A 24,832-nucleotide genomic window follows, 5' to 3' on the forward strand; every position below is an offset into this window, starting at 1 on the left:
CTTCTAGACATAAGCAAGGAGGGCGGAGGTCCTTGGGGCCTTTTTACTTTGAAGGAGAGGGGGAAGAGGACAGTTCTTTTTTTGTTGTTGTTGTTTTTTCAAGGCAAATGGGGCTAAGTGGCTTGCCCAAGGCCACACAGCTAGGTAATTATTAAGTGTCTGAGACTGGATTTGAACCCAGGTACTCCTGACTCGAGGACCGGTGCTGTATCCACTACTCCACCTAGAAGCCCCTCTACTACTCCACCTAGCCACCCGACAGTTCTTTTTTGACTTGGGTTTCTGGTCCAACTGCCTCATTCTGTGTTGCTTCAAAGCAGCTCTGGCTGCTAGCTGGGTCACTGATGGTTTCTTGGGCCACAACTAATACACAGGTTTTCCTGGTCTTGAGCCATATTAGAGATGAGGAAGATGAAAGATTGGGAAGAAGGTTTTAGCCAGATCTAATACCATTCAGTCAACTTGCATTTCTTTTAGTTGCTTCCATTTTTTTTTTTTTATCCCAAGGTTGTGGCACTGACCACTTCTTCATTAATAGCTTCAACTGTTATGCTTAGGTCTTCCCCAGTCCTTCCTTCCCCCATCAACCATAGTGGTTTATACTAGGGAATGGCTAGACAACCCATGGTCTGGGGATCATATGCATAGTAGCGGTAACAGCAGAGAAAGTACTGGACCTGGAATCAGGACAATCACAGTACAACTTCAGACTCACTGTAAGGTGTGTGATCCTGGGCAAGTCAGTTGACCTCTGTTATCAATTTCTTCAATTATAAAATGGAGATAATAGCAGCCTCTGTGGCTCAAGATTGCTGTAAGGATCCATTGAAATTTCACAATGTCTGACTATATAATTAATTGCTTTTTCTCTCCTTTTTTTCCTCCTCCCCAACAAATTACTATGTCTAGACTTCTCCATTCTAGTGGATCTTTCCAATAGCAGCAGCTCAGTGCCTAGAAATTGGAATTCTGGAGTTGTGTTTACAATCACTCTTGTCCAACTGAATCACCCAACTCCTTGAAGACCCTGCAAATATTTTAACATAAATTCATACCATAGATTTAGAGCAGAAACCTTAGAAGGCTTGAATAGTATTGGCTCCTATGTGAAAGCCATGTAAAGTTTGAGTCTTACAAGGTGAGGACACCTCATGTGATCAAAAGGAAAGGACATGATGCTTTTTTGTGGGGTCAGTCTAGTACTCCTTCCTCAGAATGTAGTCTGCAGACTACAGCTAAGGCCTGCATTCTCCGCTTAGTTTCCAAGGTCTTTTCTGTTCTCTTCCTACCAAATTGCAGAGAGAGAGAGGTGTGGGATTTAGTTACCCCTGGGAAGTTCTACCATGTGACATAATTAATTTATCCAAGTACAGTCCTTGTTCTGGGTTTCAGGAATCTGAGTCTTGGTCAGCCAAAGCTCCTTTTATACCAATTGAGTGTTGAGAAGAAGCACACTCAGAAGCCTGGGAAAGTCTAACCCTTTCATCTCTAACCTTTTGTTTCCAAGGAGCCCTGTCTACAATCATGAAAGATCTTCATCTTTTTAAGCTTTTATTTTTAATTTTTTTTGAATTATAAAGATTTTATTTATTTTGAGTTTTAAAATTTTCCCCCTAATCTTACTCCCCTTCCGAAGGCAATTTTCTAGTCTTTACATTGTTTCCATGGTACACATTGACCCAAATTGAATGTGATGAGAGAGAAATTAGATCCTTAAGGAAGAAAAATTAAGTATAAGAGATAGCAAGATCAGACAACAAGATATCAAATTTTTTTCTAAATTAAAGGGAATAGTCCTTGGTCTTTGTTCAAACTCCACAGCTCTTTCTCTAGATACAGATGGGATTCTCCATTGCAGACAGCCCCAAATTGTCCCTGATTGTTGCACTGATGGAATGAGTGAGTCCATCAAGGTTGATCATCACCCCCATGTTGCTGTTAGGGTGTACAGTGTTTTTGTGGTTCTGCTCATCTCACTCAGCATCAGTTCATGCAAATCCTTCCAGGCTTCCCTGAATTCCCGTTCCTGCTGGTTTCTAATAGAACAATAGTGTTCCATGACATATATAGACCAGAGTTTGCTAAGCCATTCCCCAACTGAAGGACATTTACTTGATTTCCAATTCTCTGCCACCACAAACAGGGCTGCTATGAATATATTTTTACTCTAAGCCTTTCTTTTTAATCTCTAAAAGTCTTGACTATGTGTATGGGTCTATGTATATGGGCCCATTGAGATGCAATTAAAGGGTTTTATACTCCATAAAGTAGTATAGAGACACTTGGAATTTTAAACCTGTCATTTCAGTCTAATACACAAAAGTCTCTCTTTAACACCAATGTCCAGCCTATCCTATGCAGCTTCAAATCTAGTCTTATTAAATAAGATATCTGAAGGATCCCAATTGCAAATCTTGGTTGCATGTGCCTGAAGGGGCAATAGAGAAATGCATGATGGTTAAAAGTCAGCTGTATTGTGTGTGCGTGCAAAAAGAAGCCCAAAGTACCCTACTTGGGAAATCTGGCATTGGAAGAGCAGCCTTGAGCTCTTTGGGTGGGATGCATGAATTGGTAAAGGAGGCCTCCAGCTCTCGGGGTAGATCCTTTGTTAAGAGAGTAGAACAGAGGCTCTCCTGGGCAGAAGGTTTTCCTTTTGGGTCTCTAGAGATCTGATCATTTTGGACTAGAATAGCTGCAAGGGCCTCTAGATCTTCTAGCCTGGAATTGTGATGTGGGCAAGGCTTGCACAAGTTGGCAAAGTCTGCCGGGAGGGAGGGAGATTGGGGGAGTCTCATCTGAAGGCTTGGGGGGGGGGCTGGGCCTATAGACATCATGGGGTAGCCTGCCTTGGCACTGCCCCTTCCAATCTGGGATTCTGGGCCTCTGGCTTGACCCAGATGCCCTAATCACCAGCCCCTGGGCAGGGGCAGGGCAAGGTCCCCGGGGCTGGGTGCAGGGCGGGGTGTAGGAGCTCAGACGGCTGGGGATGGAAACTTTCCCTGACCCTGCCCATCCCCCCTAGGCAAAAAAGTTTAGTAGGTTAGCAACCCAGAGAGCGCGGGAGAAAGATGAGACCTGATTGGAGGGTTTTCCACCAATGGCCGATGGGGAGAGACTGAGGAATCTTGACCAATGAGGACGAGGCATGACCATTTGGTCGCCCAATCACTGAGCGAGTTTCCACAGCATTTCCTAGGGCCTTTAGAAATATAAAGAAACCGCGGCGCTGCGGGGGTCAGGAGGCTGCTCTGCGTCTGGCTCCGGCTCCTGCCTCCTTTGGCTCGCTGCTTGTCTAGGCCGCAGCTTTGGCCTGCTGTCTTCGTTCGAGGCCTCGGTGAGGAAGTGGACCCTTGGTCGGGGTCTGGTGGGTGGGGTTGGAGGGGGAACGAACCCGTGGAGCGGGGCCAGGGTGGTGGCGGGGAAGGCTGTGGTGGCGTTGGGGGTGGAGGGAGGTGGTGAGGGGGTGGAGAGGGGGTGGGGAAGGTGGTGGGGATGGGGGGAAGGCAAAGGCGGTGGGGGTGGTGGGGGAGGGGTAGGGAAGGCGGTGGGGTTGGGGGAGGGGAAGGCAGGGGATGTGGTGGGGGAGGGGAGGGCAGTGGAGGCAGTGGGGGAGGGGAAGGCAGTGGGGGAGGGGAAGGCAAAGGCAGTGGGGGCGGTGGGGGAGGGGAAGGTGAGGGAGGCCGTGGAGGCCGTGGGGGGGCGGCGGAGACGGTGGAGGCGAAGGCAGGTGAGGGGGTGGGGGAGGGGTGGGATGGGGAAGGCAGTGGGGGAGGGGAAGGCGAAAGCAGTGGGGGCGGTGGGGGGGGGGAAGGTGAGGGAGGCCGTGGAGGCCGTGGGGGGGCGGCGGAGACGGTGGAGGCGAAGGCAGGTGAGGGGGTGGGGGAGGGGTGGGATGGGGAAGGCAGTGGGGGAGGGGAAGGCGGTGGAGGCAAAGGCAGTTGAGGTGGTGGGGGAGGGGACGTGAAGGCAGTTATGTGGTGGGGGAGGGGAGGGCCGTGGAGCCGGTGGGGGAGGGGAAGGTGAAGGCAGTGGATGTGGTGGGGGAGGGGGAGGCGAAGGCAGTTGAGGGGGTGGGGGAGGGGTGGGATGGGGAAGGCAGTGGGGGAGGGGAGGCGGTGGAGGCAAAGGCAGTTGAGGTGGTGGGGGAGGGGAAGGAGGTGGGGGAGGGGACGGTGAAGGCAGTTGTGTGGTGGGGGAGGGGAGGGCCGTGGAGCCGGTGGGGGAGGGGAAGGTGAAGGCAGTGGATGTGGTGGGGGAGGGGGAGGCGAAGGCAGTTGAGGGGGTGGGGGAGGGGTGGGATGGGGAAGGCAGTGGGGGAGGGGAGGCGGTGGAGGCAAAGGCAGTTGAGGTGGTGGGGGAGGGGAAGGAGGTGGGGGAGGGGACGGTGAAGGCAGTTGTGTGGTGGGGGAGGGGAGGGCCGTGGAGCCGGTGGGGGAGGGGAAGGTGAAGGCAGTGGATGTGGTGGGGGAGGGGGAGGCGAAGGCAGTTGAGGGGGTGGGGGAGGGGTGGGATGGGGAAGGCAGTGGGGGAGGGGAGGCGGTGGAGGCAAAGGCAGTTGAGGTGGTGGGGGAGGGGAAGGAGGTGGGGGAGGGGACGGTGAAGGCAGTTGTGTGGTGGGGGAGGGGAGGGCCGTGGAGCCGGTGGGGGAGGGGAAGGTGAAGGCAGTGGATGTGGTGGGGGAGGGGGAGGCGAAGGCAGTTGAGGGGGTGGGGGAGGGGTGGGATGGGGAAGGCAGTGGGGGAGGGGAGGCGGTGGAGGCAAAGGCAGTTGAGGTGGTGGGGGAGGGGAAGGAGGTGGGGGAGGGGACGGTGAAGGCAGTTGTGTGGTGGGGGAGGGGAGGGCCGTGGAGCCGGTGGGGGAGGGGAAGGTGAAGGCAGTGGATGTGGTGGGGGAGGGGGAGGCGAAGGCAGTTGAGGGGGTGGGGGAGGGGTGGGATGGGGAAGGCAGTGGGGGAGGGGAAGGAGGTGGGGCAAAGGCAGTTGAGGTGGTGGGGGAGGGGAAGGAGGTGGGGGAGGGGACGGTGAAGGTAGTTATGTGGTGGGGGAGGGGAGGGCCGTGGAGCCGGTGGGGGAGGGGAAGGTGAAGGCAGTGGATGTGGTGGGGGAGGGGGAGGCGAAGGCAGTTGAGGGGGTGGGGGAGGGGTGGGATGGGGAAGGCAGTGGGGTTGGTTGGGGAGGGGTGGGGAGGGGAAGGCAGTGGGGGAGGGGGAGGAGGTGGAGGCAGTGGGGGTGGTTGGGGAGGCAGTGGGGGAGGGGAGGTGGTGGAGGTGTTGGGGGTGGGGGGGAGGTGGTGGAGGTAGTGGGGGAGGGGAAGTGTTGGAGTGAGATGGTGGGGGTGGGGTTGTGGAAGGATGGTGGAGGAGGTGGGGAAGACGGTGGGGGCGATGGGTGGTGGGGTGGTGGTGGTGGGGGGAGGAGGCCAGGACCCCTCTGATAGAAGCCCAGGTCAAGTAAACCTTTCCCTTTCTAGGTGACGGGGATCACGAAGCATCCACATGGAGCGGAACCTTAACTTCGAAGAGTTTAAAGGTACAGAGCCACGAGCCACAGAGGAAGCTAGCTCCCTAGGCCTTGGTGGCCTAGTGATATTTAAGGGTCATTCTTCAACAATTGATGTCAGGGGCGGCTAGGTGGCGCAGTGTATAGAGTACCAGCCTTGGAGTCAGGAGGACCTGAGTTCAAATTTGACCTCACACAGCTGTGTGGCCTTTTATAATGACCTAGCTGTGTGAGACCTTGGGCAAGGCACTTAATCGCATTGCCTTGCAAAAAAAAGAAAAAAGAAAAAGAAAACTAAAAAAAACCCTCAATTGATGTCAGGAGATGGGACCTGGGGAGAGGGGGAGAGGAGAGTGAACAGGACTCCCAAGGGGTCCCCAGGCCATGTGTTAGTCTCCTAACCCTGGGACCTTGTAGGTTCACCCATAGTATTGAGTATTCTTGGTAAGTAAGAGTGGTCAACACGTTCCTGAGAGGCAGCCCTAAGCAGGCCAGCCTTGGAAACAGCCCTGCATTCAAGTCTTGCAGACATTAATTGGGTGATCCAGGGGGAACCACCCTACTTTTCAGATCTGGAGACAACCTCCATATAATACTATTAAAGTGCAAATGAGTCACTCTGATAGGCATTGGTGGAGGGAACTTCCACACCAAGAGTTTCATACCTCCTTCCCCAAATCAAAAAGTTACTGCAGGATACTAAAGTACCTTAATCATCTGTGAAAGATTGAATTCTGTTCAACACAGTTTGAATGTTCAGTATAATTTATTGTATTATGATTACTTGAAAATTGATGACCCATGTAAAATATTTATGGGAGTTCCCAATTAACAAGAATATTTGATGACTGAAAATACTAAATATCTTGAAAGATTAAATAACTAAAGAATGTTTTGTGGTTGCCTTAATGATAAATCACAGTCAACCTGAAGGCAACTAGGTGACACAGTAGGATCTCCAGTCAGGAAGACCTGAGTTCAAATGTGATTTCATATAATTACTAGCAAGTCACTGAATCTCCACCTCACTTTCTCCAACTGTAAAATGAGGATAGCACCTACCATTCAGGGTTATTGTGATGTTCAAAAACACTATCAATGTTAGTGATTATTATAGTAAGGAGTCTAATGGTGAGCTATAGAACATTTATCCTTAGTTCTGGGCTATTTGGTTTAGCCATTAATAAATATGTTGAAGCAATAGAAAGATCCTTCAGATTTGTGTATGGTTTAAAGAGAAAATCAGGATCCAAAAAGAATTTCGATAGCCTCCAATAATGGGCTGACTCTAACAAGATGACATGTTATAGGGATAAATATAAAATCCTTAAAACCCCAAGTCACATACTTACCCAAGTATGTGACTTACCTTAATAGCAGCCCATATTTTAAAAATAATGATTACATCAGGGGTTCTTAAGCTGTAGTCTATGAACTTTAAACAATTTTTTGGTAGTTACTCAATTTAATTGGTTCCCTTTGTAATCTTAGGTATTTTATAGGATTCATTTAAAAACATGAGAAGGGTCCATAGACTTTACTAGGCTACCCTAGGGGTTCAGTGACATAAAAAAGGTTAAGAATCCCTGCTTTAGTTGAAAGCCATTATGAGTCAACACTGCAGTTTTATTGCCAAAAACCTAACATGCTTTTAACCTTCATTAATAGTGTAATGATCTCAATGGAGCTTAAATAGAAATGGTTCTGGGACAAGTCACTATCCTGCTAATTTTCCTTTTGATTTAATGCATTTTGGACTTTTCTCACTGATTCTCAGTGAGACCTAACTCCTTCCTGATAACATGACTTCCTGACCTCCCTTTCCAGCAAGTTGGCTCATTCCCCTCACTTTAGTGGTTGAGGTGGGGGACTTTGAATCTTTCTTAGTTCCCACTGACAATTCCAAACTCTCCTGATACTACCAGGACTCACTCAGTTACCTCTCTTCCTTTGATGTACACTTAGTCCACATCTTATCATTCAAACCAAATTACAAATGCTGTCTCAGACCTCCTTCTTTCCTCAGAGTTCCTTGTCTGGCTGAAGCTATTCCTCTCCTTCCCAACTACTCCCTTAATATGAGGGGACTTCATCATATATACTGATACTCTTTCAGACAGCCCTATTCTCCCATTTCCTCAGATTATTTCCCATGGCCTATCCCTCCATTCCACCTTAGTGGGAGGGTCATACCCTTGATTTTGCTATCACGTCCATGTTCATGAACTCTGAAATTCCCTTCTCTGCTCACAATGTAATGTTATTCTATGACTCCCTCTAACTTGGAAACCCCCAATCTTGTGATTTGTCCTCACTGTACACTCCAATTCAAGTCTTCAATTCTTTTTCAGCCCATTATCCTAACACTAGCTATACTCTTTTCCCTTTCTCATCTACACTAGTCAACCACATCTGTAGTATTATGTTTAGGTCTGGGTGCCAAATGTTAAAAAGAGACATAGATAAACTGGAGCCCATAGAGCACAATCAAAAAAGATCAAAGCCATCACTGTGGAATAAGGCTTAACTTGGGTGATTTTATTAATGTCCTTGAGTATGGTATAGATCCAGTGCTTGTCACCCCAGGCCCAACTAGGCTGCCGAACTGCTGGTCAGCAGGTTGGCTTTGGAGTGATGCCTTTTTTATCCACAGAAACTCTCTGGAAGATTTGTAGGTAAGCATGAGCCCATAGGCAGAGCCACACAGCCTTGCACTCACGTTGTTGAAGGGTCTGCGACGCCTCATCTAAATGAATGCTTTGTTTTACCAAAGGTTTGCCTGTACCAATGAGAGAGGGTTCTATTGCATTATTTTTTCACTTGGTGAGAGGATTTATTATAGTGATTGTTTTCCTGGCATTACACCATTCCTTTTATTTTAGTTAGAAATCTTACCTGGTTCTAATGGATAATTATTTTACTGTACTGCTGCATTTGCAGAAATATTAATATTTTTGTCTTGATATTCATTAATAATATTACTCTATAGTTTTCTTTCTCAACTTAATCTTGATTTACTTAAAGAATGTCTGCTTCACACATACTTTTAAAAAACTTTTTCCTGAAGTTTCTCTTTTTTTGACCAGGGTGGGGGGGTGGGGGGGGTGATATTTACTTTTACAACATGACTATTGTGGTAATTTTTTCCTGACTACATATTTTTAACCTCTGTCAAATAACTTGCTTTCTCAACGAGGGAGATTGGAGTATGAGGAAGGGATTCTTCCTCTCCCTGGAACTTAAGGTTTTAAAAGTGAATGTTCAAACTTGGTTTTGCATATAATGGGGGGAAAATCAAATAAAGCCACACACAGAAACACACAAACATACACAGTTATACATTGACACAGATACTCAGACACACACATAAACACATTCACACATGCACACACACATACATACATACATACATACATACACACAGGAACACATACATATCCAGACCCCTACACATGCACACTCAGACACACAAAACACACAGACACATATGAATAGAGATACACAGATATGTACATACATAGACAGAGTCACATACATAACCACAGGCATATACATCCACACACCGAGAGACACAGACAGACACACACAGGCATATACAAAGACATAGACACACAAATGCACACAGACATACAGACACAGTCATACACATAAAGAGACCCACAATGCATACAAACAGACACACACCCAGACACCCAGACACATGCATGCACATAGAAACAGTGACATGCAAACAAACCCATACATACACAGGCACAGGAATACAGAGACACACGGACATACACAACATACAGACATACATACACAGAGACAGACACACACAGAAAGTCACAAACACATACACAGAGACAGGCACGCACATATGTACATAGACACAGGCACATCACACACATACACACATATAGATACATGCACACATAGACACTCAGCCATGTACAAATACAGGTGAACACATGCATGCAAACAGGCACACAGAGAGACATACAGACAGATATACATGCATACAGACACACAGATAGATGCGCACACACGCAGATACACACAGACACATACAAATACACAGGCACACACAAATACAGCCAGAGGCATACACAGGCTTACACACATAGCGCCAGACACACAGAGAGATACATGCATGCATGCATACATACATACATGGACACGTACATGCAGACACAAGGTACATGTATACTTACAGGCACACATGCACACAGACACTCAGGTACATACATACGTAGACACAGAAACACAGATCAACACAGGCATACATATACATACAGACAGAAAGACAGACACAATACACAGATACATATAGACAAACACACACGTACCTATGGGCATACACATGCACACAAGCACACACAGACACTCAGATACACATGGACACACATAGCTACAGACATGCACATGCACACAAACACATGCATGTACACACAGACACATACGCAGAGATACACACTCAGACCTACACACAGACATACACAGACATACCCAGAGAATATCTGCTTCACCAGAAACCAGTCTCTTTAAAAATAATAGCTAGCTAGCGTTTAGATCGTACTTACAAGTTTGCAAAACACTTGTCACATGTAAAGCTCACTGGATCCTTCCCTCCCAACCCTGACAAATAGGGACTTCTATTGTTTGCCTCTTCCTCCAATTATAGGACTCTCCAAAACTATTTTGAAACAATAGAGGAATTGGGATGATTTTGTTTTCAAGTTTGCTGGATTTTACTCCTGAATCCATCTGGATCCAATATATTTTTATAGACCTGATTTTTAAAGGCCTGTCTGATTTCTCTTCCTGAGACTGGTCTATTTAGGTTATCTAGGTTTTGCTTATTCATTCTAGTATCTTATACTTCCTTATGCAATCATTTATTTCTTTTAGATTTTCCAATGATTGTTGAGCTGTAGTTTTTTGATTTTTTTTGCCCCATTGCTCCCTTCGCCCCCTAATTTTTCATTTGTATTTGAACTTTCATTTTTTATGTTTATTAATTTTGAGAGTGTTCAAAAAAAAGCTCATAGATTTATTCATTTCATTTTTCTTTTGTTCCTCTGTATTACAGGTCTCTGCTCTTAACTAGATTATTTTTCTTTATATTTTCTTTTAGTATATTGCTTTGTTGTTTGAAATTTTGGAAGTTCAATCTGTTATTTTTTCTCTTGATTTCTTATTGGTATGAACATGTAGTGTCATAAATTGATTTCTGCGTGTATCTTTGGCTACATCCTATAGATTTTGATATGTGGTATCTCTTGGGTATTATCTTTGATGTCATCTGCTATTAGTTTTATAAATCCTTCTTTTACCTAGGCTTATTAAATCAATTGTTTTCTCTATCTTGTACTCACTGTTACTTTCTGAGGACAGACAATGCTAACTAAACTTGAAAGGACTCCTCACAAGCAGTAGACTGGACATTAGGTGGTGTAGGTTTTGGCAATGGAAAGCCATGAAAGAAAGTCAAATGTCAATTGGGCTTCAGCCCTGTGGAGCACAAATACTTCATTGATATCCATGTAAAGGAAAGTTCTTCCCTTTCTTTCTTCTTTCTTAAGATTTATAGGAGAGCGTGGACAAGGGAATTGTGAGATGATGAGTGCATTATATTCTGAATTAATGTTGAGATCACAGATCCCCCAAAGTGTGGAAGATGGTTCACTGTCTACTACTTACTTTATTGCAATATGATCTTTAAATGGAGTATATGAAAGATCTGCTTTTATGTGTTTACACACATCATTTTCATGGCCCACTATAAGAAGATTTTTGTCTAAAGTCCATGTATAGGGAAGAATAATGTCAAGGCTTGGTTTTTTTTCATTCTGGCCATCTATCTAAGACAGTGTCATGCCAATTTTTCTGACTTGGCAGTAGCACAGTAAAGTTTAGATTTTGATTTTGAATCTCTTTAAAATTTTCTAGATTAAATGTTTCTTTTGTTTCCCTTTAAATAACATATTACTTTAGTCTTTTATCTTTAAAGAGACTTTATAACTTTTTGTTCTGTTTACTGGAAAGTTAAATAAACAGCATTAAAAACATTAGGTTTGTCTGACTAACACATTCGGTGGCATTCTGTTACCTCTAGGATAAAATATATCATTCTTTAACATTTAAAACACTTTGTGATCTGATTCCAACCCATCTTTCCAGGCTGATTACTCATTACTACTCTTCAGTTCAGTCAAACTGGCATACTTGATGTTCCTCATACCCAGCATTTGATCTCCTACCTACAGTCTTTTTATTTTTCCTTTTCCTTCTTGGAATACTAGTTCCCTTCAAGGCTTAGTTCAAGGTCCACTTCTTCCAGAGGTCTTTCTTACTGCTCCCTCCCAATTGCCATATATTTAATATATAGAGAGATAACATATAGAGTATATAGTGCACACACACACATATTAAGCCATTATTTTCCTTAGCTGTGTCCATGTTCCTTCTCTGTACAATGTTAACTCCTTGAAAGCAACAACCTTTCATTTTTTTTCGTATGTCCCTGAGTCCTAACAAAGGGTCTGGCTTAAAGGTCTTTAATAAGCAATGATTAAATTGAAATTGTTCAATCTCATTGAATCATTCTATCAAAAAATAATCTCTATTTTATTATTGGTATTACTTATTATTTACCTAAACTAAAAATACCACACTTAAGAAAATTCAACTTTCTATATTAGTAAATATGTAGACATTTTTAATGTGAACTTTCCTTTAATCAATAGGTGATTTGCTTCTTTTCCCTCTCTTGTTCTTGATTTCTTACACACTACCTCTCACCCCCACCCATTTCCCTGAAGCACTCTTCTGAAATATTTAGTGATTCAGTCAATACAGTACTCTGAGGGCTTTCACATTCTAATGATTACTAGTTTATCTTGATTTTAAAAAGTATAAATTGTTTTAAATGTTTAGCCTTTTGACTTGGGAGCTTAAAATTATGATTTATTTAGTATTTTATTTTTTCACCAGTTACATGTAAAAGCAATTTTTAATATTTGTCTTTAAAACTTTTAGTTCCAAATCCTCTTCCTCCTTCCCTCCCCACCTTTATCCCCATTGAGAAGACTAGCAATTCAAAATGGTCTATACATATGGAATTAACTGATGTTCAGAGACTATGTTGAAGTATATATTTCTCTAAAAATCTTTCAAAGGTTAAATTCTTCTCAAATGTTTATTTCTTAACTTTGGACAGTATGCTAAGTTTTGCTAGGCATGCAGTTCTGGGTTCATGGCCTATATTTCTTAATTTTGTACATGTTGCATTCCATTTTCTCTGAATGTTCTTTGCTTTCCTTGAGAAGTCCACTGTGATCCTGGTTAATGTTCCTTGATAAGTAATTGCGATCTTTTTTTGATGTTTTTTTTGTCAGGTGGGAGTATTTTTTCCCTTAATATAATAATGTTAGAATTTAACTGTTTTAGAACTCTTTAATCTGTTGCACCTTGTGCATGGTTCTTTAGATTCTTTCTGCTTGCATCTTATTGCTTATGTTTACTTATACTGCTATGTTTCTTTGACCATTTGCTATAGTGTGGAGATCTTTTTAAAGAAAATTTCCTTGAGTCTTGGTGATCCTGAAAATGCTACATCTTAACTGCTCTCTGTGTCTGTCATTTCATTCAGCAGGTTTTTCAGTTCTTTGACAAACTGAATAATTTTCTAAGCCTGTATTTCCAGTTGATCTTCATTATCTTCAGTTCTGTTTTCTTCTGTAGGAAGAGTGTTTTTGTTTTTCTTTCAGATTTTCCAATTGGTCTTTTCTTTGCCTCTTTCTCTTGGTCTGGTAAGCTGTTTCATTTGTTCCAAAGTATCTAAAAATGCTGAATTGGGCTTTTCTTCCCTTGCCTATTTTGATTGCTCTTGTCTTGTGGGGTTTTTAGTTCTTTTTCATTTTGCATATTTCTTATTGGGGTTATTTTGAGACATTATTATGTGAGGAGCCCTTCCTTGTCCCTGTCACTGTGCCATCTTGACTAGAAACCTGGATCAGTCATAAGAGGCAGTGTGATATAGTTGATAGAGTATTGGATTGGAAGTCTGGAGATTTGAGTTCAAATCCTATTGCCAGTGCTTACTACGGTTAAGAGGAAACCTTGGAGTGGCATTTAAATATGAATTATTATAATTTATTATTTTCATTTATTCACATAAAAAAACCACCACCATCACTCATTAATAATATTGATGATGCATAGCATAATAGAGTATTGGACTCAAAATCAGGAATTCAAATCCTGCCTCAGATATCTACTAGTTGTATGACCCTGGGTAAGTCCCTTGACTTCTATGTGCCTTCGTTTCATCAACCATGAAATGGTGATGGCAAATAGCAGTTACCTTGCAGGGTTGTTGGGAGGATCAAATCAGATCAGTCTAAAAAGCATTTTGGAAAGCTTACAGGCCTTCTGAGAGATTGTTGTTATGGTGGTCACTATAAACATCAGACCTTTCATCTTATTGTGTGGATTTCTGATAGAAATGACCCTGGGATGGGTTACTTTCCTGCTGGGACCAGAACAGGTAGCTAAACTAATCATGGGGGAAAATGAGCTAACAGTAGGGAGAACATAATTATTGGAAAAGACCTAGGTGAGTTTTCTTATCTGTTGTTTTCCACGACCCTTTTAGCTGCCACTTGCCTGCTCTGGATACACTGGTCTTATCAGAGAAAGTGGGAGCAGACCATTTAAGGGATTTGCTCCCCCAACCCTCACTCAGTCAGTGCATAATAATTCTAAGAATACTGCCTCATACTTGGCCAGTTGGCAAGTGTAATCAGTGCCTTTGGCCATGGTATTTCATTTGATCTGCACCATAATTTTTTACCCCCTACAAGAGGGAAGAGACTCTCAGAATAATGAAAGCAAATTAGGGTGCTCTCTTCCCATTTTCCCTGCAGCCCTGATTGCTTCTAGGAGGCCCATCCTCTGCCCCCTTAAGAACTGTTCAGCCATCCTGGGCTCAGTGACCTGCTGTAGCTTTAGGACCACAGTGACACTATTTCCAAGCTAGCCAGAGCTTTCTTTCCAGTCTTCTCTAGAAGGGAGCCTGCTTGGCAGGGGTCTTTCCTAAATTGTTCTTACATCTAATGCCTAGCACATTGTTAGTGTTCCATAAACATAATTAAATGGGCTATAGAGTTATACCTTAGGAGCATGTTGTTGAGCAGACAGGAATCTGACAGTCTTGTGGTAACCATAGTAACTAAAACAAACCAAATCTTCAGGGAACAAACAGGGCTTATCTAGGAAGGGGCAGCAGGTTCTAATGAGCTGGAGGAAGCAACAAATAGAGATGCATTGTTTGACAGGTCCTTAAGAGCTCCATTGGATGAAGGGGCCCTAATGGGCTTCTGTTCGAGTTGGACTATGATGTGTCTAAGGATCCTTAGCTACCCAGGAAACAAATCCCAATGAGAATTGCTCTCAGTTCTCTGGCATCTTCACTTCTGAAGTGGCAGGAGGGACAGAGCAAAACGAGAATGAGTGTGGAGGATCAGACTGTTTCTAGACCATCTGCAAACATGAATTTAATTGTTGGTTTTTGAAACATAAAAGAGCTTTGTTTAGTGACCATCAAATTGGCTTCTTATTAGAAAAACTGAGTCAACACAATATTGAAATTGTGATAAAGGAAACTAGAAGATCTAAGAAGAAAAGAGGGTAGCATGAAGCTGAGTGCACTTAAAATGCCCAGAAGAGATTATCATCCATTTTACAGAGAAGGGAACTGAGGCACAGAGGTTAAGTGACTTGTTTAGAGTCACATAGCTTGCCAGCAGAGTTGAGAATCAAACTCAGGGCTCCTGATCCCCAGTCCAGTGTTTTCTCACTCACATTAAGCTGCCTCCCACAGATATTGCACAGAGAATCTACCCTTTGTGCTGCTGGAGGCTTTGCTCTAGGTCTTTTGTAAAAGACCTCAGTTTTATCCCTCACTCCTGCTACATGGCTCTGATGCAAAGAAAAAGAACCCAGGATTCAGGCTCAGGAAGTCAGAGTTATTTTCCTAACTCTGACCTTCCATTTGTGTCTGGAGAAGACACTTGATCTCTCTGTCTCAGAATTTCCTCAACTACAGAATGATTATTAATGATGCCTCCCTGCCTATCCCCCATGATGGTTGGGAGGAGAAGACATAGGAGCTGCCATATAATAGCATATAATTTTTTCTCTATTACACATAAACAAACATTCCTTACTCTTTTTTTTAAATGTTCATTCCATCCATAGGTGAAAGAAAAATTGATGGAACTATGCTGTAATATTTATTTATACATTTCTTAAAATTCATTATACCTGGAATGGGCCCTGTTCCCTTGCCAAGCTCTATTGCTCCTCTATGCCTTGGACCTTTGACCACAGCCCCTGCTCCCTTGTGACTAATGAGAAGGGTTCCTCTCTGCCTTAGAACTGCAACCTAGAATTGTTTATGGGCAATATGGTTGCCAGTACCAGCAAAAGGTTCCCTGTCACCCCTCTCTGACCAGTTAGCTGATCTCTTTACTGTCCCTGGACTAAGAGATTCCAAAGAAGTTGCTGCTTCAGCAGCCACCTTTAAGGCCCTCCACTGGTACTGCTGTGCTTCACTCTGGGTTGGTGCTCACCCTGGTGTCACAGACCTGGTCTGCTGATGTCTTAAATTGTCTTAGGCTGGAAGAACATCTCACTCTTACCTCTTTTTTTGGTTCTGCTGCTCTCAAATTTGATTTGAAGAGTTATTTTAAAGTTGTTTGGAAGGGAATGTTGAGAGCATTAAGCTGAATGCCTGCCTGTCTTTTGCAATCTTGGCTCCACTGACCAAGCCCTCAATTCTATCATCTTCTGAGAAAGCTACCTGAGGCAATGGAAGTCCCTTGTTCAGAGTCATACTACTAAGTGTCACAGGCAGGATCTGAACTAGGCCTTTCTAACTCCAAGTCTAACTCTTCAATATATTAGGCTGCTGCTATAAACAACCAAAAATAAGCAAAATGAGGAATAAAATACTAAATAAAGCCAGGAAACAGAAATATATTTAGAAGAAAACATAAAGCTTAAGCTTTAATAGCTTATTTGCCCTGTGTCCCACTTCAGACCTCTTTCTGGTTGTATATTTAAAAGATTTTATTCTTTTTTATATAATCATGATCATATTGTTTTAATGTTATTTTCTTTGATCTATATAATTTTCCATTTTTCTTCATATTTTTCATATTTGTCAGTTTTAATAATCCAGTAATATTTCATCGCATTTCTAAACCACAGTTTGTTCAGCCATTGATCATTGTTGGAGTCTACCCCAGGCAGGACTCACATTTGTCTGTAATTAGGCAGAGAAGAGGGATCAGCCTCTTTAGGGGCAGGAGGAGAAAGGCTTCAGGCTGGAGAAGATCAGCCAAATCCTCCTGGCCAGGCTGCTCTGTTGCTACAGTGACTGTAGAGCATCTGTCTCTGAGGGGTAAAGACAAGCAGGGGAAGTTGTTGCCTGGCAGAATTCAAAGCCAGAAAATGTGTGCAAATGCAGGAAGGAGAAGTGTAGGCACTTGACATATTTTTTCATCTCACACTGCTTCCTGGGAGTCTTTTTATTCTAGAGGCATGGTGTCCACAGGGCTGGCACACTGTGGGTTTCTTGGTGAGTCCCCTCTTGCCCTTCCCTCCCCCTGCCCCCCCATCCCTGCTAAATCCATGAACTTTGAGGTTTTGTCTTGGTAGAGTGGCATTGGTAAGGGCTGCCAAGTTGGGAAAGTCTCCTTGTGCCCCAGTGTTTAGTCCTCAGTCAATGAATGAAATTACAGGATGTTAAGAGGCAGGTAACAGACATTGAGATTTAAGGGTATATTCCTTTCTGACTCTCATTGTTCCATTCCACCTTGTAACAGGGCATTAACTACTGAGTGAAGGCAATTGAGAATCAGCCACTCCACTGTGGCTTATAAAAAAAACAAGTTAGTCCTACTGAGTCAGTCAAGAAGAGGGCCTTCTATGGAGGAGAAATTCAGTTCTTGAGAACTCTCTTGTTCCTATGGCAGAGTCTAAGGGCAGCAAAGGTGACAGGGTATTTCTCCTTTGCTTCTGTTTATTGGCACCAAGGTATAGATGGTCTAAATCTGAAAGATGTGCACCCTTCCATTTCTTTGTCTTTCTTACCTTTCCCTAACATCCTATGTGTTCCCCAATTGGGAGAGTCAATTGATTGGTGAACTCTGTACATCCCCATCATCTGTGGAAGATAGACTCAGAGAACAGAATTTGAAGTCAAGCTAAATTGGAACATGGGTATCACAGTAAAGTGCAATTTTGTAAAAGAAGAAAAAAAATGTAGTGTTGTGACCACATGACTTAGTGACCATGTTGACTCCTAGTAATCACTGTTTCCCTCAAGAGGACCCTATGCTTTCCCAGCTCTATCCCTTTTGTTCATGGTGCAACCTGGTCTCCCATTCCCAACTCTGCCTTTTGAAATTCTTCCCATTCATAAAATCCCAGCATCTTCAGAGTGTGCATGTCATCCTATCCATTCTTTAAGGTTCAGCCTCTTCTGTGGGATTCCCTCGCTCCATTGAGCCAGACATGGTGTCTCTTTTTTCTCCACTCTCCAAGCTCTATGGTGTGACTTTGCATTGGGATTTTAATATGAAATGGTCCTAGATATAAATAAATTCTGCCCTTGTCTGAACTGGAGGAAACTTCTGAATCTTTGGATCCCCAGTACCCCGCCCCCCCCGGCACAGCATCTGGTACATACTGGACACTAAGAAATGTCTGTGGAATTAGTTTCTGAAAGCATCCTGGCCTGTGAGCACTTCACACAGTTCGGTATGGGCAGTTTTTGTTCTGACTCTCTTGGTATCCAGGAAAACTATTTAGAAGTAGAGACACTGAGGCAATGAAGACTAATGGCACATGAGTACGGGCAAAGGTATGGGATAAGCCTGCTTAGGCTGACCTGAAGGAGTTGGGAATGATGGAGGCCCAGAGCTTGGACCAGGTCATTCTGCCAGACTCAACAAATACTTCATCTAGTAGCCAAGTGAGCATCTGGCAGCTTCTTCTAAACTTGCAAATCTAAAACAAAGACTCAGTCTTTTTAAAAAAAAATTTTTATTAAAGATATTATTTGAGTTTTACAATTTTCCCCCATCTTACTTCCCTCCCCCCACAGAAAGCAATTTGTCAGTCTTTACGTTGTTTCCATGTTGTACATTGATCCAAATTGAGTGTGATGAGAGAGAAATCATATCCTTAAGGAAGAAACATAAAGTATAAGAGATAGAAAGATCAGACAATAAGATATCTGTTTTTTTTCTAAATTAAAGGGAATAGTCCTTGAACTTTATTCAAACTCCATGGCTCTTTCTCTGGATACAGCTGGTACTCTCCTTTGCAGACAGCCCAAAATTGTTCCTGATTGTTGCACTGATGGAATGAGCAAGTCCTTCAAGGTTGAACATCACCCCCATGTTGCTGTTAGGGTGTACAGTGTTTTTCCTGGTTCTGCTCATCTCACTCAGCATCAGTTCATGCAAATCCCTCTAGGCTTCCCTGAAATCCCATCCCTCCTGTTTCTAATAGAACAATAGTTTTCCATGGCATACACATACCACAGTTTGCTAAGCCATCCCCCAATTGAAGGACATTTACTTGATTTCCAATTCCTTGCCACCACAAACAGGGCTGCTGTAAATATTTTTGTACAAGTGATATTTTTAACATTTTCATTATCTCTTCAGGGTATAGACCCAGTAGCAGTATTGCTCGGTCAAAGGGTATGCTCATTTTTGTAGCCCTTTGGGTGTAGTTCCAAATTTCTTTCCAGTAAGGTTGGATGAGTTCACAGCTCCACCAACAGTGTAGTAGTGTCCCAGATTTCCCACAACCCTTCCAACAATGATCATTATCCTTTCTGGTCATAATGGCCAGTCTGAGAGGTATGAGGTGGTACCTCAGAGAGGCTTTAATTTTGGATTTAGAACAATTTTTCATATGGCTATGGATTGCTTTGATCTCCTCATCTGTATATTGCCTTTGCATATCCTTTGACCATTTGTCAATTGGGGAATGGCTTTTTGTTTTAAAAATATGACTCAGTTCTCTGTATATTTTATTTTATTTTATTTTATTTTTATTAAAGATATTATTTGAGTTTTACAATTTTCCCCCAATCTTGCTTCCCTCCCCCACCCCCACCCCACAGATAGCACTCCGTCAGTCTTTACTTTGTTTCCATGTTGTACCTTGATCCAAATTGGGTGTGATGAGAGAGAAATCATATCCTTAAAGAGAACAGAATTCTCAGAGGTAACCAGATCAAACAATAAGACATCTGGGCTTTTTTTTTCCGATTTAAAGGGAATAGTCCTTGTACTTTGTTCAAACTCCACAGGTCCTTATCTGGATACAGATGGTACTCTCCTTTGCAGACAGCCTAAAATTGTTCCCAATTGTTGCACTGATGGAATGAGCAAGTCCTTCAAGGTTGAACATCACTCCCATGTTGCTATTAGGGTGTACAGTGTTTTTCTGGTTCTGCTCATCTCACTCAGCATCAGTTCATGCAAATCCCTCCAGGTTTCCCTGAAATCCCGTGCCTCCTGGTTTCTAATAGAACAATAGTGTTCCATGACATACATATACCACAGTTTGCTAAACCATTCCCCAATTGAAGGACATTTACTGGATTTCCAATTCTTTGCCACCACAAACAGGGCTGCTATAAATATTTCTGTACAAGTAATGTTTTTACCCTTTTTCTTCATCTCTTCAGGGTATAGACCCAGTAGTGGTATTGCTGGGTCAAAGGGTATGCACATTTTTGTTGCCCTTTGGGCATAGTTCCAAATAGCTCTCCAGAAGGGTTGGATGAGTTCACAGCTCCACCAACAGTGTAATAGTGTCCCAGATTTCCCACATCCCTTCCAACAATGATCCTTATTCTTCCTGGTCATACTGGCCAATCTGAGAGGTGTGAGGTGGTACCTCAGCGAAGCTTTAATTTGCATTTCTCTAATAATTAATGATTTAGAGCATTTTTTCATATGGCTATGGATTGCTTTGATCTCCTCATCTGTAAATTGCCTTTGCATATCCTTTGACCATTTGTCAATTGGGGAATGGCTTTTTAAAAAAAATATGACTCAGTTCTCTGTATATTTTAGAAATGAGTCCTTTGTCAGAATCATTAGTTGTAAAGATTGTTTCCCAATTTACTACATTTCTTTTGATCTTGGTTACAGTGGTTTTATCTGTGCAAAAGCTTTTTAATTTAATGTAATCGAAATCATCTAGTTGGTTTTTAGTGATGTTCTCCAACTCTTCCTTAGTCATAAACTGCTCCCCTTTCCATAGATCTGACAGGTAAACTAGTCCTTGATCTTCTAATTTGCTTATAGTATTGTTTTTTATGCAAAGACTCAGTCTTTAGAGACTGCATAAATCACTTTTTTCTGAGTCTTCAAAGTATCAGTCTGCACTTTGGCTTCTTCTGGGGCGCGGGCAAGAATTTCTCTGAAATACTTTGCATAGATCTTTAGAGTTTAGCTTGCCCAGAGAGTGCCAGGGCTGGTTAGTGACAAGGCTGGGACCACTTATTTAATCACAAAGAAGGAAGTGATAATAATAGCTGATGTGTATTGTTGCTGTTGTTGTTGGTCCTTCATTCTCGAAGAAGACCATGACATCAGAGAGGTGATGCCATGACAAGCACCTGAATTGGATTGGAATGAGGGGGTGCTATACTAAGTCACCAGCCTCACTTTCTCCTCCAGAGTCATCTGAGTCTAGTGTCCAGATATGAATTGGAACAACTGGAGATGGCCCTGGATGCTAGGCAACCAGGGTGAAGTGACTTGCCTGTGGTCATACAGTAAGTGTCAAGTGTCTGAGGCCAGACTTGAATTCCAGTTCTTCCTGATTCGAAGGCCAGTGCTCCCATCCACTGCACGACCTAGCTGCCCTTATTGCACTTATGAAGTGCTTGGTCTGTGCCTGGTGCTTGACAAATATTACTTCAGTTTATATCCACATCCTTAGGAGAGAGGTGCTATTACTATCCTCATTTTACAGTTGAGGAAACTGAGGCAGATAGTGAAAAGGGGACTTGCACAGGGTTATCCAGCTAGGAAGTTTCTTTTCTTTTCTGTCTCTCTCTGTCTCTGTCTCTGTCTCCCTCTGTCTCTGTCTCTGTCTCTCTCTCTCTCTCTCTCTCTCTCTCTCTCGTTAAACATGTAAGGATAGTTTTCAACATTCATTTTCTACAAGATTTTGGATTCCACATTTTTTTCTCTCCCTCTTTCCCCTTCCCTTCCCCAAGATGCCCTGATATTAGTTATACATGTACAGTCATGTTAAACTTATTTCCACATTAGTTATATTATGAAAGAAAAAACCAAAAAAGTGAAAATGGTCTGCTTTGATCTGCATTCAGACTCCATTGTTCTTTCTCTGGATGTGACTTTTCCATCATGAGTTTTTTGAAATTGTCTTGGATTATTGTACTGCTGAGAAGAGCTAGGTCCATTATAGTTGATCATCACACAATTTTGCTGTTAATGTGTATGGTGTTCTCCTGTTTCTGCTCCTTTCATTCCCAGGTAGGAAGTTTCTGAGACTAGATTTAAACTCAGGTCTTCCTGCCCATAGGTCTAACATTTGAGGGACTGTGCCACCTAGCATCTCCACTTTAAAGTTTGCAAAGGGCTTTGAATATATTTGAATTTGAAGATATTAACCAACTATTATTCTGTAGTTTTGAGCTCAAGCATGAAGAACACCATTATTTAAGTCAATACATTTTATTTTGTGAAAATAAATAAAAATATTTTTTAGAAACAAAACAAAATAGCCACAAGGCAAGAATTTATAAATAAAATTCGCTTTGATTTTAGCTAAAAAAAAAGTTTCTAAGAATCCCTTTTGATGCCAAAGATTACTTAAAGTTCCCCTATGAAAAAAAGAAGTCTCTCTTTGCCATATTTGTTCATTAAGGCCAATGAAAATGAAAAAAGATTGTAAATTGACTTGTTTCTTGTTTGAATAAGATTCTTAGCTGGTGAGTGGAATTCACTGTGTATCTGTCTTATTTATCTTTGTTCCAGAACTTACTGAAAAACTGGTACAAACAGAAGATCTATCATGTGTGCCAGAGTCTATTGACAGGCTCTTCAGAGAAGTGACCAATGTGGAGCAAGAGACTTTGATTGATGCCCAGAAAGCCCAGGTAGAGGCATAATACTTGTTAACAGTTGGGGTTTGGGGAGTTGCTCTTATGGCCACTGTTGAGATGACAAAGGAGTTCATAATCCTATTTGATTAGGAGCCCTACTAAACAGCTCTCTATGTACAGTTTTCATACCTAATGGTACAGAGTAGAATTTGTGTTTGATTTCAGTTTTCAGATACTTGCTTGTCATCCAAATTGAAAATTTCCCATTTGTGGAGAATATTGCAAGTTTTTTAGTGGCTGACCTTATTTTCCAGGACCAACGAACCCTAAGGTTAGGGAATTTTTCTTAATATTAAAATGAAGCCAGCCCATTAGTTTCATTGGAAAAATTGTTGTCCATTTCTGCAACTCCTTGGGGGACATTAACTGCATGCCTATTGATTGGCTGACTGATTAAGTATTGGTTATTGAATTGAATTATCTAATGATGTTTATTTTTCTAAAGAACCCATTCTTCTAACTTCTTTGTTGAAGATCATGCTGATGGGGGCGGCTAGGTGGCTCTGGCCCTGGAGTCAGGAGTACCTGAGTTCAAATCCAGCCTCAGACACTTAATAATTACCTAACCATGTGGCTGTGAGCAAGCCACTTAACCCCATTGCCTTGCAAAAAAACCCCTAAAAAACCCTAAAAAAAAAGATCATGCTGATGGTTCCTGTGATTATTAGACCTTGCAAAGTGCTTACAGCAGTTAATACTTTCTTTACAACTTTCTAAAATGCTGTTAAGTAGGAGACAATGATTCTTTAAGCTGCTTAAATAATTTTTGATCCTATTTTTCACCTGATATATTTAAACCATTTGTCCCCTTGGGAAATTTGCTGTCAATTAATATTAACTTTGTGTGTTTTTGGTAAAACAAATCAAATCCTAGTTATGGCAGTTGTTAGTCACCATTGGGCCTAGGCCCTATGTGAGCAGGACAGAGATGGGCAAGGGAAATATCCCCAGAATATCCAATATGGCTTTGTCAGGAAAAGAATGTGGGTATGCTTCCTAGGACTATCTGTGATTCCTTTCTTTAAATACTTGTCTTTTAAATACTTGTAAAATGACTACCTTCTTTTACAGCATTTCAGAGAATAAGAAAAGATGTGGTAACTGTTAATTAGATTTAATTAAGTTCCAGGTGGTATGGTGGACATGCATTAGGATTTAGAAGAAGAGATAAAGCCACCTGGCAAAACTCATCCACAGTCAGCTTCATAAAAGAAGTTACTTTGATGCTGGGCCATTGTAGAAGCCCTTCCAATGACCATAGTGGACAGTGGGAGTGGCCCACTTGAAGCAAAGACTGCTTCCTGGGTAGGTTAGAATTAGCTTTATGGAGAGCCTTGAATACATAGTAATACATTTGTATGGGTATAGAGTAAGCAAGATAATATGTGTTGCTAATAAAATGGAGGCACCTAAGCACAATGTTGACTAGTGAAGGATCTCTCTCTCTCTCTCTCTCTTTCATCAGACTGAAATGCTTTCAGTGAACCTATGGAACTGGGGCGTGAGCAAAAGAGCAGCAATGTTAATTACCGCTGAACAGAAAGTGAAACGTAAGTATATGTTGACTGATTTTCATGATGAGGCCTCTTACTGGGCTTTGGGGGACTTACATTCTTCAAGATTCAGACAGGAGAGAATTGGGATTCTGGATTGGGAGTCAAAGAGCCTGGGTACTTTGCTCTTGGGTACCTTGGGTAACTTGCTTCCAGGCCTCAGATTCTTCATCTGTAATTTGAAGAAGTTGGAACAGATGACCTTTAAGGTCCCTTCCAACTCAACCTATATGATCCCAAGTCAGTTTGGAGCCATTTTAAAGTAGGAAATTGATAAGAATAAGCCAAACGCTGGTTTTATAATAATTAAACTCTTCCTTTGTTGGACCTCCTGGGGTCCAACATCTTTGAAGAAAATGAAACTAAAGTCAGTAGTCACTTGTAGAAAAAGAGGTTACTAGGCATATGCATAAAAAACTGGTTGAGAGTCACAAGAATGATAAAAGGGTGGGAAAACAAGAGCCTTGAAGAAACATTATTTACATGGAAAAAGAGAAAGCTGAAAGGAAGCTTAATCATAGCCTTCAGCTCTAAAGGCTCTTTTAGCCATTTTCTTCCCACCACAA

At 42.4% G+C, this 24,832-nt stretch overlaps 1 protein-coding gene across 2 annotated transcripts in view; it reads left to right on the plus strand.

Moving 5' to 3' along the window:
- The first annotated feature begins 5,465 nt into the window (after window positions 1-5,465).
- Window positions 5,466-24,832, plus strand: part of TEX11 (testis expressed 11) — a 198,673-nt gene continuing 179,306 nt past the window's right edge. For both annotated transcript variants that reach the window (XM_074199437.1, XM_074199438.1), the window contains exons 1-3: window positions 5,466-5,528; window positions 22,586-22,707; window positions 24,179-24,263. In XM_074199437.1, coding sequence (XP_074055538.1) covers window positions 5,495-5,528; window positions 22,586-22,707; window positions 24,179-24,263 — 241 coding nt within the window. In that variant the 5' untranslated portion in view covers window positions 5,466-5,494. The remainder of the gene's footprint in view (window positions 5,529-22,585; window positions 22,708-24,178; window positions 24,264-24,832) is intronic.

Source organism: Macrotis lagotis, chromosome X, assembly GCF_037893015.1.
Source record: "Macrotis lagotis isolate mMagLag1 chromosome X, bilby.v1.9.chrom.fasta, whole genome shotgun sequence".
Lineage (NCBI taxonomy): Eukaryota > Metazoa > Chordata > Mammalia > Peramelemorphia > Peramelidae > Macrotis > Macrotis lagotis.